Source organism: Dreissena polymorpha, chromosome 9, assembly GCF_020536995.1.
Source record: "Dreissena polymorpha isolate Duluth1 chromosome 9, UMN_Dpol_1.0, whole genome shotgun sequence".
NCBI classification, from domain to species: domain Eukaryota; kingdom Metazoa; phylum Mollusca; class Bivalvia; order Myida; family Dreissenidae; genus Dreissena; species Dreissena polymorpha.
In genome coordinates this window covers 10,087,427-10,104,970 of record NC_068363.1, presented here as the reverse complement: position 1 = coordinate 10,104,970, position 17,544 = coordinate 10,087,427, and the positions used below count along the sequence as shown (strand labels likewise).

The window sequence follows — 17,544 nt, the reverse complement described above, 5'->3', positions numbered from 1 at the left end:
CGCACCACAGAACGTGAATTAACACGTTTAATAAATAAAAAATCAACGTAGGGAGGGGACACCCCTCCCGAACCCACCCCCGATCGGCCCCGGGGCGCCTGAAAAAATTCCTGGGGAAGGCACTGAAGCATGATCCATTTCTTGCAGTCAAAAGTCCCAAAACAAGGTACCACAAGGTCTGGGAAAATTCTTAACAATTTCTGGCCCATATAATTCTAATTTACTGGACGCCTCATATTAATACTTGCCCCCCCCAAAAATACACGCAATGATGGCAAGTATTCTAGAAATTATAACAGGACTTCTAGCATTTCACAAAGTTGTTTTCTAAGGACTTACATACTTCCCAAAGACTGTTCTTGTATTTTTATAAAAACACATTTTTTTGTGTTTGACATATGTCATATGGATAGATGTATTTCTTTTTTGATAAGTACATTGATTCTGTTCTTTGACATGCGTCATCTGGATATGTACTTTTCAATAAATTCATTTGGCTGTATAAATTAATAGCTGCAGTACAGAGTCTATAGAATCCTTGTGAAAACCTTGAGTAGTCTTATTTGTATTGTTATCAAATACATGTAGTGTCTGGCTGTTGAACTACAGTGCATGCCAGTGTTATATTCTAACAAAACGCAATTATTTGTACAGCTTAACACAGTGTTCTCAATAAAACTTTTGAGTAGCCCGTTATATTTTCAAAGTTACAGTAGCCTGTGACTTAGAATAAAAACGGGAGTTTTTTATGTCCCCCACTATAGTAGTGGGGGACATATTGTTTTTGCCCTGTCTGTCTGTCTGTTGGTCTGTCTGTTGGTCTGTTTGCGCCAACTTTAACATTTTGCAATAACTTTTGCTATATTGAAGATAGCAACTTCATATTTGGCATGCATGTGTATCTCATGAAGCTGCACATTTTGAGTGGTGAAAGGTCAAGGTCATCCTTCAAGGTCAGAGGTCAAATATATGTGGCCAAAATCGCTCATTTTATGAAGACTTTTGCAATATTGAAGATAGCAACTTGATATTTGGCATGCATGTGTATCTCATGGAGCTGCACATTTTGAGTGGTGAAATGTCAAGGTCAAGGTCATCCTTCAAGGTCAGAGGTCAAATATATGTGGCCCAAATCGCTTATTTTATAAATACTTCTGCAATATTGAAGATAGCAACTTGATATTTGGCATGCATGTGCATCTCATGGAGCTGCACATTTTGAGTGGTGAAAGGTCAAGGTCAAGGTCATCCTTCAAGGTCAGAGGTCAAATATATGTGGCCCAAATCGCTTATTTTATGAATACTTTTGCAATATTGAAGATAGCAACTTGATATTTGGCATGCATGTGTATCTCATGGAGCTGCACATTTTGAGTGGTGAAAGGTCAAGGTCATCCTTCACACGGTCAAGGTCATCCTACAAGGTCAAACATCATACATTGTGTTTCACAAACACATCTTGTTTTTTGCTGTTTTAAATTGATATTTTGGGGAAAAGTAGCTGGCATCAAAATTGTTAGTAACTGGTGAAATCACCGGCTTTGATTCCGGAGAACACTGCAAGTTGACAAGATTATAAGTAAATGAAAATATTTTTGATAATGTCTTGTTCTCAAATTAAGCTAATTTCAGCATTTAAAATTAAATTTGAAATTTGTTTTAACCTAATAAGAATCAACTAATTTTAAATGATGTTTAATGTATTTGTTCAACCAACATGCTTACAATTGTTTAGGTCTTGAACCCATTTGTAAACCTGATTAGTTAGTTGTTCTGTTTTTCCCCTTTTATTAGGAATACTTCAAGCTTAGATCAAGAGCAGTTGCAATTCTCAAAGAACAAAATGACAACCCGTACCCACACAAGTTCCATGTACAGTTGTCACTCGTCTCTTTCATAGAAAAGTATGGCAATATCAGTGATGGCACTATACTTGAGGATACCACTGTTACTGTATCAGGTACACAATTTTCCAGTTTATTATTGATAGCTCTGCCTTGCGTTAAATTTAATAAATGCATGTCACTGATTTCATACTTAATAGATTTCAGGTTAATTGTAAATGTTGAGTATTTTTGGGGATTGTTAACTGCTGATTTCCCATTTTAAAATGCAGTAACTGTGAAAGTCCCAAAGCCATTACTGGACACAAGGTCAGTAATTTTGTACCTATTACCAGAGGTTTTCTGCTGTGTAAAAAAAGGACATAATAAGGAACCCAATCAAAAACAAATGGATCCGATCCCAAACTGATATTGGAAAAAAAATAATCCCAATATCTAACCAAATAAATAATAATTTTGTTTAGAAAGAAGTGTCTAATGATAATTATATCTCAGTTTTATTTCATAAACATCTAACTAAGAATATAACTATAATTTATAAGATTTTTTCCCAAAATGGCCAGGAAAAGGTCTGACGACTCGATATTTGTTGTTAAATTAATTCCCATTTTGTTGATAAGAAATTCCCAAATTTGCCTCTCTTTTTATTATCTAAAAAAAACAATTTGACCAGACTCCTTTTCCCAAAACAGCAAGAAAAATCTCTTATTACAGGCCCAAAAATATTCTTGATTTTTTTCCTGGTACTCTTGGAGCTTTACTGGCTATTTCTGAGGGTCAGCAGACTTTTGCCAAGATTGAGAAAACTTCTACATATAATATGGGGCGTGCTCTGTGAAAAAAGGGTTTAATGCATGTGCATAAATTGTCGCACCAGATTAGCCTGTGCCATGAGTACACGCTAATCAGGGACGACACTTTCCACTTTTATGATATTTTTGGAAGTCTCTTTTTAGCAAAAATCCAGTTTAGGCGGAAAGTGTCGTCCCTGATGAGCCTGTGTGGACTGCACAGGCTAATCTGGGACGACACTTAACACACTTGGATTAAACCCCCTTTTCAGGGAGCAGGGCTCATATATATGGTTTAATTTGTATAATAGTTGTAATTATTGTTTATATGGTTCAGTTACTTTAGCTTCAATATCAGCTTGCTATGATAAATATGTCCCTTATAAATTTAGGAAGGATTCATTCTAGAAGAGAAAGTGGGGCCAAATTACTTTTCTATGATTTGAGAGCGGAAGATGTTAAAATCCAGATAATGGCAAATGCAAAGTAAGTTTTATATACATGTACTATGATGTAACACAAGTACCGTAGGTTTCCACGTATAGCGCGCTCCCGTGTATAGCGCGCAGGCTGTTTTTTAAATGCAAAAATGGAGAAAACAATATTTAAAGACAATTAAACCACCAAATCGGACCGTAAATGGCCGCCATTTTACTATTGCACAATCCAATAATCCGGGGCATTGGAAAGCTTAATTAAGCATTCAAAATAGGAAGCGTCAATATGATTAGGAGCATGGGTTGCATAGCACTATACTTTTCTGACAATTTTGTAATTTTCTAGCAAAAGATTAACAGTCCACGTGCATTTCGTGAAAAACGTGAGAAAATAAGAATTAGTGTACATCGTGTGATTTTTCCTCGGGGAAAGCATGGGCATTACCGGTAAATTTGAATGTCGCATGGGAGACAGGGATACTGAAGGGATTTACTTTAAATATTTATACACACAAAATGCAATTGCATATTTTCACGTTCTCAAGTGTCAATTAGTGTCTCAAATGTCAATTAGCGTCTTAACAAGTCCTGGTACATATTACTCAATAACATCTGCCAATTACGAAGTGCAAAATGAACCCCTTTCACTCCTACCGTTACCCGCAAAAAAGACCTCGTTCGCACCTACCCTTGCCTGCTCTCCGGAATGTCGACAACAATCCCCATCGGAATTAATCAAAAAAGAAGTGTAAAAACACAAACAAAGAAATGTCCGCAAGTTTATTCAAACTAATTTATTTTTGACCAAAACCTCTTCTACCGCGTTCATATCTACCAGTAGCCACTTCTTGTTGTTTCGACAATGGCCCCTCAGTCTGTATGATTATAGGGTGGTAGTTTTCTGGAAAAAAACTTGGCGGCCATTTTGATTATTTACGATTACACAACATACACTGTAACTCCAATATAAAGCGCTCCGTTATAACGCTGAATCCAATATAACGCGGAGGGTGCTTGGATCCCATTTTTTCTCCAACCTTCCATTTGATTTCTGATTCAAATCCGTATTATGCAACTTCATGTATTTTCAGACAATTCAAAGATGGCGGCAATCACAGTCATGTTGATTGCTTTATTCAAACGTCCGTTGAACCGATTATAATCGCCTCGAGGTTAAACAACACCGACAGCTAATTGGTGTTAATCTGTGGTGTAAGGTCAATAAAGGTGTGAAAAACTCGCGTGTCAGTGTTTATTACATGTATTCCTCATCAGAGCGGTTCAGTGCGATAATTTCCATAAGTTAAGTTCAAGCGGGATAGTTATACAATTCAAGTAATTCAAAACGATTGAAACATTCTTACTTTGATATGGTTGCAGTTTGACTATATTTAATGAGTGGCTGTGAAATATACTGCCTACTGTATAAAACAACTTTTTCTGTCATTTCATTATCATTCTAGTATTATGTCATTTAATCTTTCAGTTTGTGTATAAGAAATTAAATAATGCAGACGAATTATTTACATGCGAACGCAGTGTACCGGCAATTGTAAACAGAGTTTCACTTTCATTTTCGCGCGGTATCAGAAAGTCCCCGGGAAACACGTTTTTTGCATGCGTATGACGCAATAAAACAATTTTTTGTACATGAGTCGTATTCCATTTAATCTAAATTTAAAGTCGCTCGTCCAATGAAAGCTCTGCCCCATAGTGCACTGTACTCTTTACACTTCTGAAAATGGCATATTTGCGTACGGTTGTGTTTACGAATTTCTTAAACATATATCGTCATTAATGTTCAAGATTATTATTTTTTAAGTGATGTTGCAATTTTATTGGATTATCGGATAAATATGTACATAAGAAAAGCGGTATGTATACTGTTATCGATACGATTCAATTTATATGCATGTATTTGCGTCAACACAGCATGGCAATATACATGACCTATATTATAGGCTATTCTATACCTGTTTTTTTTTATAGCGCCCTGCAGTAAATGAGCTCAAAACCTATAACGCGGATCCGTTATAACGCTGTTTCGCGGCTTGAACCCCATTGACCGCGCAATTTAGCAGCCAGGATAGCGTTGTATCAATGTATAGCGCGCACCAGCTTTTTAATTTGAATTTTGGAGGTAAAACACTGCGCGCTATACGTGGAAACCTATGGTATATGTATGAAAACTGTTTCACATTTCACTTCTAAAATCATTAAAATATATATTTCTGATTTCTGTAATGTTATTATCTTGTTATATTCTGTATGAATGATTTATAATTTAATCTTTGAAACGGAAATTATGAAATGTCTTATTATGCCCCCGGTAGGGTGGCCAGGCTTTCTACTGGTCCCTACTTTTCCTACTTTTCCCTACTTTTTTTTCTTAACCCAACTTTTCCCTACTTTTTTCTAAAATAGCCCTATTATCCCTACTTTTTCATTTTGCAAGTAAAATAAATAAAATGTGAAATGAAGGCTTACATGATTCTTCTTTAGATATTTTGCAGAATTTCAATTCATTATGAATCAGTTCAGATGTGTTTGGGGGATCGCCTTGTGATGTCCATCCTTGAAAGCACCATGGCTCCTTGGCTAGTCAGTACAGACATACTGGTCTTTAGGTAAGATAATATCTTTTTACACTGTGAAAATACATGTATGTTCTATTTAATCATAACATATGTGCTTCTTGAAATAGAGGTGACAGATTTGCACGCTTCATCTTGACTTTACACTGCTAAGTTTCTTTTTTTCCCAATGATGCTACTAGCTGAGGGAACCCACAAATGCCATGCTGTGTTTTAAACCTTATGGGTTAAATTCGTAATTGCAGATGCTGCTTTCCTTTCTTACAAAATACATGTAAGTTTATATGTAAAGCTTGCTTTTCCTAAGTGTCATATTAATCATAAATAATTGTGTATGACCCCACAAAAAAGGGAGGGGGTGATTTGCCATAGTTTTTCTTTCCGTCCATCTGGCTGTCCATAGCCCAAAGTTTGTGTATAAAAGGTTCTGGTTGATCATAACTATAAATATAGTTATCTATTTTTTAATGCAGGGCGAGTAGATTAAAGTGAAGGGCGAGTGGATTGTCAGGCCTTCTCGCCCTGCAGGGCGAGTGGCTCTGGAAAAATTCTTCAACCCCTGCTCAGGCATATAATATGGTTCATGTCGATATTTTAGGCCTATAACTAACGGCGTATATTACTTAAATGTTTGGCCAGTGTATTGAAGCGTGCTTATTCTATTCCACTTCATTGTGTTGTAGATTGCTTTTTATGTATATTAAATGCTGAGCTTGTGTTTTTTGCATACTTTTTGCATAAATGTAACCTTGCAATCAATTATGTTTTTTAACTGCTTATGGTCATGGATACAACACAAATGGTACATGCCAATACTCATGCTTATGTAGTATCTGTTTAGCTCTAACACTTACTAACATGTATGCTTTGAAACTAATTTTACTTAACCCTTTACTCCATGTATATTCATTTTAACACCTTAGCAAATTGAATAGACCTTAGTCTCTTTTTGCTTATACAATTATAATAAAAATATAATTCTTCACTATTTCCTGTGATGAGAAAATTCTTTGTTTTAGTACTAGTGCAAGAATACTTATATATTCATAGTGGGTGAATTTTGGTAAATATTCATGGAGGAAAGGGTTAATACTAAGGGCTTTTGTACTTTGCTTTATAAGATTAAAAGTGTATGTTTTGAATGTCATGTTTATTATTGTATTCCATTGTGTAAATTGATGTTAAATGAGAAATTAAAATTTCAGGTGCCTGTATTTCAAGGATGGGCAGAACAAGGCATTCTCACAGCATCAGATGGACTAGGATATGTATTAATTGAATGGTAATTCCAGCTGAAAAAAGGTAATAATTTTCTTATTTAGCCCTACTTTTTATGTCCCCCACTATAGTAGTGGGGGACATATTGTTTTTGCCCTGTCTGTTGGTCTGTCTGTCTGTTTGCGCCAACTTTAACATTTTGCAATAACTTTTGCTATATCGAAGATAGCAACTTCATATTTGGCATGCATGTGTATCTCATGAAGCTGCGCATTTTGAGTGGTGAAAGGTCAAGGTCATCCTTCAAGGTCAGAGGTCAAATATATGTGGCCAAAATCGCTCATTTTATGAGTACTTTTGCAATATTAAAGATAGCAACTTGATATTTGGCATGCAAGTGTATCTCGTGGAGCTGCACATTTTGAGTGGTGAAAGGTCAAGGTCATCCTTCAAGGTCAGAGGTCAAATATATGTGGCCCAAATCGCTTATTTTATAAATACTTTTGCAATATTGAAGATAGCAACTTGATATTTGGCATGCATATGCATCTCATGGAGCTGCACATTTTGAGTGGTGAAAGGTCAAGGTCATCCTTAAAGGGTAGAGGTCAAATATATGTGGCCAAATTCGCTCATTTTATGAATACTTTTGCAATATTGAAGATAGCAACTTGATATTTGGCATGCATGTGTATCTCATGGAGCTGCACATTTTGAGTGGTGAAAGGTCAAGGTCAAATATATGTGGCCCAAATCGCTTATTTTATAAATACTTTTGCAATATTGAAGATAGCAACTTGATATTTGGCATGCATGTGCATCTCACTGAGCTGCACATTTTGAGTGGTGAAAGGTCAAGGTCATCCTTCAAGGTCAGAGGTCAAATATATGTGGCCCAAATCGCTTATTTTATGAATACTTTTGCAATATTGAAGATAGCAACTTGATATTCAGCATGCATGTGTATCTCATGGAGCTGCACATTTTGAGTGGTGAAAGGTCAAGGTCATCCTTCACAAGGTCAAGGTCATCCTACAAGGTCAAACATCATATAGGGGGACATTGTGTTTCACAAACACATATTGTTAACAGTAAAAATCCCTATTTTGCCCTACTTTTTGCTAAAATCTTGCCCTACTTTTGCCCTAGTTTTTTGTGGAGAGGCAGTAGAAAGTCTGGGTGGCATATAGCAGTTGAACTGTCCGTCAGTCAGTATGTCAGTCGGAAAAAAACTTTAACATTGGCCATAACTTTTTCAATATTCAAGATAGCAGCAACTTGATATTTGGCGTGCATGTGCATCTTATGAAGCTGCTCATTTTGAGTGGTGGAAGGTCAAGGTCATCCTTCACGTTCAAAGGTAAAAAAAAATCAAAGCGGCGTTCTCATGAAGCTGCACATTTTGAGTGGTGGAAGTTCAGGGTCAAGGTCATCCTTCAAGGTCAAAGGTCACACACACACACATTTTTTTTTTCAAAGCGGCGTTCTCATGAAGCTGCACATTTTGAGTGGTGGAAGTTCAGGGTCAAGGTCATCCTTCAAGGTAAAAGGTAAAAATATATATTTTTTTAATTCAAAGCGGCGTTCTCATGAAGCTGCACATTTTGAGTGGTGGAAGTTCAGGGTCAATGTCATCCTTCAAGGTTAAAGGTCACACACACACACACAAATTTTTTCAAAGCGGCGTTCTCATGAAGCTGCACATTTTGAGTGGTGGAAGCTCAGGGTCAAGTTCATCCTTCAAGGTCAAAGGTCACCAAAAAAAAAATCAAAGCGGCGCAATAGGGGGCATTGTGTTTCTGACGAACACATCTCTTGTCATAAAAAGCCGGACTGGCTTGCACATTTGGTAAATATAGCGGCACGCATTGTATGGATTGGTTACGAAACCAATCGCAATTTTCCTACCTCTGATACTAGAAGAGCTGAAGTCAGTTACTGGCATAATTATTTGTGCTAAAAACCCTTTACAACTTAAATTCATATTTGTACGCATTTGTAGTTCCTTAGAAAGTTCATTTCAATTGAAGACCTTTCTTACTAGATTCAAGTTTTAAACCCTTGTATACTAATGAGCAGCAAACAGCATAAAACCTGAACAGACTGCGAGTTACTCGCAGGCTGTTCTGGTTTTATGCTGTTTGCACATAGCCATTTTCACTTTATTTCTGAGAGGGAAAGGGTAAACATGGGTAAGCCAGCGTTAATACAAAATGTATAAAGTACGGTATATTTGCCAGATATTACGCCTCTGAAGAGGAGTTTTCAAAGATGATTGAGAAGGTGAAGAGAGGAGACATTGTTGGCATAGAGGGACACCCAGGTAAAACCTTAATATTTCTAAGAATACACCAGTGGGGTTTTTTTCAGTCAAATTTGGGTCCAATAGGGGGAACTATTCCCAATAAAAAAAAATCATTCCCAAATAGGACCTACAAATTCTCAATAGAAGGTTTTCAGCATAAAAAAAATGTTTTTACTACTCAACATTTCATTCATCTACTATCTAGTTCTGTAAGTTAAAACTTAGTTAATGTAATATTGATATCACCATCATTCTCAGTTTTAAGGAATTGTTAAGCAAAAAGACAACACTAATTTCATAATGTTAGTCAAAACAGCTCTATTTTGCCAAATCCAAAAAGACGAGGCCCCCTTCCCAACATGCTGGGGGGGTGTGGGGGCTGTACACTTTGTTTCATCATAATACATCTAATGCACTTTTTATGCCCCCGGATCGAAAGATCAGGGATATATTGTTTTTGTCCTGTCTGTCTGCATGTGTATCTCATGGAGCTGCTCATTTTGAGCGATGAAAAGTCAAGGTGATCCTTCAAGGTCAAAGGTCAAATATCATTGTATTTTTCTTTCCTAACTTTAACCTTCGTTTAAGTTTTATCATAACTTTAAAAATATTTAACACAGCAACTTATATTTGGCATGCATGTGTATCTCGTAGAGCTGCACATTTTGAGTGGTGAAAGGTGAAGGTCATCCTTCAAGGTAAAAAAAAAAAAAAATCATTTCTCAATTCAATCTCTTACTTACTTCTCGTGGAGCTGCACATTTTGAGTGGTGAAAGGTCAATGTCAACCTTCAAGGTCAGAGGTCAAAATATAAAAAACATAAATTTTCATAACTTTTAATATTGAACACAGCAACTTTATATTTGGCAGGCATGTGTATCTCGTGGAGCTGCACATTTTGAGTGGTGAAAGGACAAGGTCATCCTTCAAGGTCAAAAATTAAATAAAAAAAATTCATTTCTCCATTCAATCTCTTACCTACTTCTCGTGGAGCTGCACATTTTGAGTGGTGAAAGGTCAAGGTCAACCTTCAAGGTCAAAAAATAAAAATAACAAGTTTTTGGCCTGTCGTGTCTGTCATTCTGTCCCAAAACTTGAACCTTACAGTAAAAAAAAGTTTTGCAATAACTTTTGAAATATTGAACATAGCAACTTGATATTTGGCATGCATGTGTATCTCATGGAGCTGCAAATTTTGAGTGGTGAAAGGTCAAGGTCATCCTTCAAGGTCAAAGGTCAACAAAAAAAAGCGGCGCATTCTGACAAACACATCTCTTGTTGATTTTATAAATAAAGCCCCAATTATGAGGGTGAACATGTTGAAAACAGGTTTCCATGTTGTTGTTTTTTTTTATTCAATATCATACATATAATGTAAACATGTATATGATCATACAACACAGTGATTGTATAAAGCAATAAAGTTCAGACATGTTATACAAGATATGCTAATATATATATATATATTTTAGAGAGAAAAGAAAAGAACAACAGAGGAATAGTTATGAAAAATGATGAGTTGTATAAAGTCGGAAGAAAGCATATATATATATATATATATATATATATATATTATTTTAGAGAGAAAAGAAAAGAACAACAGAGGAATAGTTATGAAAAATGATGAGTTGTATAAAGTCGGAAGAAAGCATACTGGATTTGTGTGTTTTGTTGTATATTCACAATGATCTTGTCAGATTGAAAAGAAAAATAAACAAAACTATTTTAGAAAGATAAAAAAAGCTATTTAAGAAAGATAAACTTACATAAGAGTGAAATGTATATAAGTGGACAAAACATTATGGGAATTTAATCCGATTCCATTTTTATGTCTCCCACTATAGTAGTGGGGGACATATTGTTTTTGCTCTGTCTGTCTGTTGGTCTGTCTGTCTGTTTGCGCCAACTTTAACATTTTGCAATAACTTTTGCTATATTGAAGATAGCAACTTCATATTTGGCATGCATGTGTATCTCATGAAGCTGCACATTTTGAGTGGTGAAAGGTCAAGGTCATCCTTCAAGGTCAGAGGTCAAATATATGTGGCCAAAATCGCTCATTTTATGAATACTTTTGCAATATTGAAGATAGCAACTTGATATTTGGCATGCATGTGTATCTCATGGAGCTGCACATTTTGAGTGGTGAAAGGTCAAGGTCAAGGTCATCCTTCAAGGTCAGAGGTCAATTATATGTGACCAAAATCGCTCATTTTATGAATACTTTTGCAATATTGAAGATAGCAACTTGATATTTGGCATGCATGTGCATCTCATGGAGCTGCTCATTTTGAGTGATGAAAGGTCAAGGTCATCCTTCAAGGTTAGAGGTCAAATATATGTGGCCCAAATCGCTTATTTTATGTATACTTTTGCAATATTGAAGATAGCAACTTGATATTTGGCATGCATGTGTATCTCATGGAGCTGCACATTTTGAGTGGTGAAAGGTCAAGGTCATCCTTCACACGGTCAAGGTCATCCTACAATGTCAAACATCATATAGGGGGACATTGTGTTTCACAAACACATCTTGTTGTTCAAAGATTTGTAATGTGTCATTACTGAGTGCTATTTCTTTCTCAATCTGGATTTTTAGTTTAAGGCTATGGACAAAACAATTAAAATTTGGTACTTGTTTTTTGTACTTCATGTTTAAGATAAAATATTTTATCAATATAACCATAAAATTCACAATATTATTACCGTTTATTGATTTCAATGAGTTAATTCCGAAACTTACATTTAAGAAAGATGGTTTAACGTTTAGTTGCTGTTGTTCGAGAAAAGATGTTAATTGATTCCAAATAGGTTGGATGTGTTTGCACTCCCAAAAAAGATGTTCTATAGTTTCAATGTTTTCACCGCAGAAGTCACACAGATTTGAGTTAGATAATTTGCATTTAAAGAGATATTTATTTGTAGCTATAATTCTATGGATGTATTTATATTGGAAATTTCTCAGTGTGCTTTTAATAGTTGCTTTATATGGCATGGTAAATATGTGTTTCCAATTAAGTTCATTTTCTCCAAAAAGGACTTGCCATTTATTTTGGATTTTGGAGTTTTCCGTAGGGTTTTTAGCTCCACTGGCCAAAGGCCAGCTGGGCTTATGTCATGGTCCTGTGTCCGTCGTGTGTGCGTGCGTGCGTGCGTTAACCTTTTCTTTAAACATCTTCTTCTCCTAAACTACTGGTCCATTTCTGATGAAATTTCTCAGGACTGTTCATGTGGTGAACCTCTTTCAAATTTGTTCAAATTATGCCCCTGGGGTCAAATTTGACCCTGCCCCGGGGGGTCAAAAAATTGAAAATTTGCTTATATAAGGCCTTTTTTGTGCAAACTTTAAAAATCTTCTTGTCCATAACCATTGGGCCTAGGGCTACCAAATTTAGTATGTAGTGACATCTTATAGTCCTCTACCAAGTTTGTTTAAATTATGCCCCTGGGGTCAAAATTGACCCTGCCCCTGGGGGTCAAAAAATTGAAAATTTGCTTATATAAGGCCTATTTTGTGCAAACTTTAAAAATCTTCTTGTCCATAACCATTGGGCCTAGGGCTACCAAATTTGCTATGTAGTGACATCTTATAGTCCTCTACCAAGTTTGTTCAAATTATGCCCCTGGGGTTAAAATTGACCCTGCCCCAGGGGGTCAAAAAATTGAAAATTTGCTTATATAAGGCCTATTTTGTGCAAACTTTAAAAATCTTCTTGTCCATAACCATTGGGCGTAGGGCTACCAAATTGAGTATGTAGAGACATCTTATAGTCCTCTACCAAGTTTGTTCAAATTATGTCCCTGGGGTCAAATTTGACCCTGCCCCGGGGGGTTAAAAAATTGATAATATGCTTATATAAGGCCTATTTTGTGCAAACTTTAAAAATCTTCTTGTCCATAACCATTGGGCCTAGGGCTACCAAATTTGCTATGTAGTGACATCTTATAGTCCTCTACAAAGTTTGTTCAAATTATTCCCCTGGGGTCAAATTTGACTCTGCCCCGGGGGGTTAAAAAATTGAAATATTTGCTTATATAAGGCCTATTTTGTGCAAACTTTAAACATCTTCTTGTCCATAACCATTGGGCCTAGGGCTACCAAATTTGCTATGTAGTGACATCTTATAGTCCTCTACCATGTTTGTTCAAATTATGCCCCTAGGGTCAAATTTGACCCTGCCCCGGGGGATAAAAAAATTGAACATTTGCTTATATAAGGCCTATTTTGTGAAAACTTAAAAAATCTAACTGTCCATAACCATTGGGCCAAGGGCTACCAAATTTGGTATGTAGTGACATCTTATAGTCCTCTACCAAGTTTGTTCAAATTATGCCCCTGGGGTACCTCGGGGGGTCAAAAAATTGAAAATTTGCTTATATAAGGCCTATTTTGTGAAAACTTTAAAAATCCTTACGTCCATAACCATTGGGCCTAGGGCTACCAAATTTGGTATGTAGTGACATCTAATAGTCCTCTACCAAGTTTGTTCAAATTATGCCCCTGGGGTCAAATTTGACCCTGCCCTGGGGGGTCAAAAAATCGAAAATTTGCTTATATAAGGGCTTTTTTCTGCAAACTTTAAAAATCTTCTTGTCCATAACCGTATGGCATAGGGCTACTAAATTTGGTATGTAATGACATCTTATAGTCCTCTACCAAGTTTGTTCAAATTAAGCACCTGCGATCAAATTTGACCGTTCCCCAGGGGTCACAAAATTGAACATATGCTTATATTGGGCTCATTTTGTGCAAACTAAAAAAAATCTCTTGTCCTATAACCATTGGGCCTATTTCTACCAAATTTGGTAGGTAGTGACATATAATAGTTCTCTACTTAGTTTGTTCAAATTATGCCCCTGGGAACAAATTTGACCTTGCCCCAGGGGTCACAAAAATGAACATATGCTTAAATAAGGCCTATTGTGTGCAAACTTTAAAAATCTTTTGTTCATAATAATAGAGCCTAGGGCTACTAAATTTGGTATGTAGTGACATCTAATAGTCCTCTACCAAATTTGTTCACATTATTCCCCTGGGCTCAAATTTGACCCTGCCCCGGGGCTCTCAAAACTGAACATATGACGTTTACCAGTGGAGATTACTGCGGCCATTTGGCTGTGACTAACAACAACATCAACATCTTGAAAACATGAGATAAAACCCAGTCATTTAGTGCCATTTTAGGTCAGATGGTGACTGCTTACAAAGGCATTAAAGTAAGAACATGTGTTATGAATGTTTTTCTTACAAACTGAAAAAAGTCGGTTTTATTTAAATATGTCAAAAGTGACCATATATCCAGATGAAAATATTTTGGATGCCATGTTATTTTCATGTCTTTTTTGTAGTGTTTAAACCAGGTTAATAATATGCTATTGATTTTAAAAACACAACTTCCATGAACATAATTATTTCAAGAAAAGTCAATATATGATACTGCACGGTAAACTCAAACTTTGTATCCAAGAGAAGGTGTTGAAATTAATGAAGTGCAATGTTCTTAACTATCGTATATGCTGCTTTTTAATAACTAATGATTGATTGTTCCATTTGTGAATCGTGACTCATGAATTGTGGATATGATTGTCAATTGCTCAACAATCCATATATATTTCTGACCATTTTATAATTTTCTTAATATAAGTTATGAATTGATCTTAGAAGTCAAATGTATTACTTAATTAAATACATTTATAAATATAAAGAAATAATCTTTAGATTATCATAATATTCCCAGGCCTGTTGGTCTTAGGGATGTGTGGGTTGATGAGCAATTTCTCCTTTTATCACAATTATTTCTACCCTACCTGATCATTTCCTTCATATTCCATTTTAATTTAATTGACGTCTGCAACCTCTTTCAAATTGGGAAAGTCCAAAATGTGTCGTTTGGTAAAGGGTTAAGGCATTTTGATTCCTATGGGTCTTGTGAATCTGTTTCAAATCAAATTCGTAGATTTGATCTTCAGCATCTAAAAATATGTGACATAGAAAGAACTACAATATCTTTTGGAGAGATAAATGTACCTACATTATAAGCAAAGGACCTGTGCAACAATTCCCGGGCTTTTAAGTCTGTTTAGTTAACACGGTAGTAACTTTTTCCATGTATAAAAATGCTCACCCTTCCAACTTTAAACCCCCAGTGGGACGAGGGATAGAAAGAGAAAGTCACATGCTTAAGTACATTTCAACCCATGCGCATTGCACGCTTTTCGCAAAGAAAAAACAGTGGAGCGATACAGGGCCATCATGGCCCTCTTGTTAATTTGTAGTTTGTAAAATATTTTATTTGTTTTGTTTTTTCTTCCAAGTATGTTTTCTACAAATGTTGTTTGAGTACATGGTGTATTATTTGTATTGATTTCAGATTTAATATGTATGGGTATGCTTTTGATTAGTGTGTAGTACTTGAGAAAATTATTTGAAGGTATTCCATATATGTAGCATATATTATCAAAAGAGTAGAAATCCTTAATTCTATAGTCATATAATTGGTCGACATATTTAATGCTTCGTTCAAACCAATCTTTATAGAAAAATGTCTTATTGTTTGAAGTTATGTCTTTATTGTTCCATAATATTGTTTTACTGCTAGTTTGGGTTTCTACGTTATGAGTCACATCACTCCACGCTGATAGAACATCAGACAGAAATATGTTTTCGTTTGCAATTTCATGTAAGATAGTATTGCTGATGTTACATTCAAAGAGTAAGGAGTCACCATATTTTTTTTAGGATTTTCTGGTAGAATAATTTCCATTTACTCGTATTGGTATTATCTAGGTATCTTTTAACCCAGCTGCATTTGATTGCATTCAAGAATGAGTCAATGTTCGTTAATTGGATACCTCCATTTTCTACAGATTGAATTAACCGAGTTCTTTTTATTTTATCAGGCTTACTGTTCCATATGAAATTAAATATTGCTGATTTTATATCGTTAATAACATCATTTGGTGGATTTGGGAGAACTGTTAATACATATATTAATTTAGGAAGTGCAAACGTTTTCAATACTGTGTTTTTTCCGATTAGTGTAAGTTTACGATGATGCCATGATTTTAAGCAGTTTTTAAAATTCTGTAATTTAGGTAGTATGTTTTTAAGAACTGTATCCTTTTCATTATTTGTGAAAGTAATTCCTTACGTTGTGGCTTCATCGGATGTCCAATTAAATTTCATTTCTTTTTTATATAGAACATTACTTTGTTTTAATTTACCTACTCGTAGCACAGTACATTTACTTTTAGTTTAGTTTTAGACCCGATGTCATTCCGTAAAGGGTAAGCGACTCTATTAGGTTATGGAAAGAATCGTAATTGTCGTTTAAAACGTACGTTGCATCGTCAGCAAATAGGGATTGTTTGATTTCTTCGTCAGGTTCTAGTGATATGCCTTTTATGTGTTTATTTGATTGGATGTGATGTGATAGATACTCGATGCAAAAAATAAATAGCGATGATGAATGTGGACATCCTTGTCGAACCTCCCGTTCAATGTTAAAATTGTTTGAAAAGAAGCCATTGTTAATGATTATACTATTAATATCGGTATAGAATAGTTTGACCCATTGAATGAGACTTTCACCAAAGTTCATATTTTTTAAGCAGGAGAACATAAATGAATGATCAAGCGAATCGAATGCCTTTTCAAAGTCTGCAAAGAGTATTAGACCAGGACTATTTGAATTGTTGAAATAGTTTATGCATTCTTGGATAAGACGAACGTTTTCACCAATGTAGCGTCCTTTTATGAAACCAGATTGAGATTTTGAAATAATTGATGGTAATATTTTTATTAGCTCATCTATTTTTTGAAAAAAAATTATGAGCTATTGTCATCACCTTGGCGTCGGCGTTGGCGTCCGGTTAAGTTTTGCGTTTAGGTCCACTTTTCTCAGAAAGTATCAATGCTATTGCATTCAAACTTGGTACACTTACTTACTATCATGAGGGGACTGGGCAGGCAAAGTTAGATAACTCTGGCGTGCATTTTGACAGAATTATGTGCCCTTTTTATACTTAGAAAATTGAAAATTTTGGTTAAGTTTTGTGTTTAGGTCCATTTTATTCCGTAAGTATCAAAGCTATTGCTTTCATACTTGCAACACTTATTAACTATCATAAGGGGACTGTGCAGGCAAAGTAATGTAACTCTGACTGGCATTTTGACAGAATTATGGGCCCTTTTTATACTTAGAAAATTGAAAATTTGGTTAAGTTTTGTGTTTAGGTCCACTTTATTCCTACGGTATCAAAGCTATTGCTTTCATACTTGCAACACTTATTAACTATCATAAGGGGACTGTGCAGGCAAAGTTATGTAACTCTTATTGGCATTTGGACGGAAT

The 17,544-nt window shown here is 35.5% G+C and overlaps 1 protein-coding gene across 2 annotated transcripts in view; it reads left to right on the top strand.

Annotated features, from left to right (window-relative positions):
- LOC127846564 (lysine--tRNA ligase-like) overlaps window positions 1–17,544 on the top strand; it is a 55,219-nt gene that overhangs the window by 8,962 nt on the left and 28,713 nt on the right. For both annotated transcript variants that reach the window (XM_052377950.1, XM_052377949.1), the window contains exons 3-5: window positions 1,795–1,960; window positions 3,028–3,121; window positions 9,125–9,207. In XM_052377950.1, coding sequence (XP_052233910.1) covers window positions 1,795–1,960; window positions 3,028–3,121; window positions 9,125–9,207 — 343 coding nt within the window. The remainder of the gene's footprint in view (window positions 1–1,794; window positions 1,961–3,027; window positions 3,122–9,124; window positions 9,208–17,544) is intronic.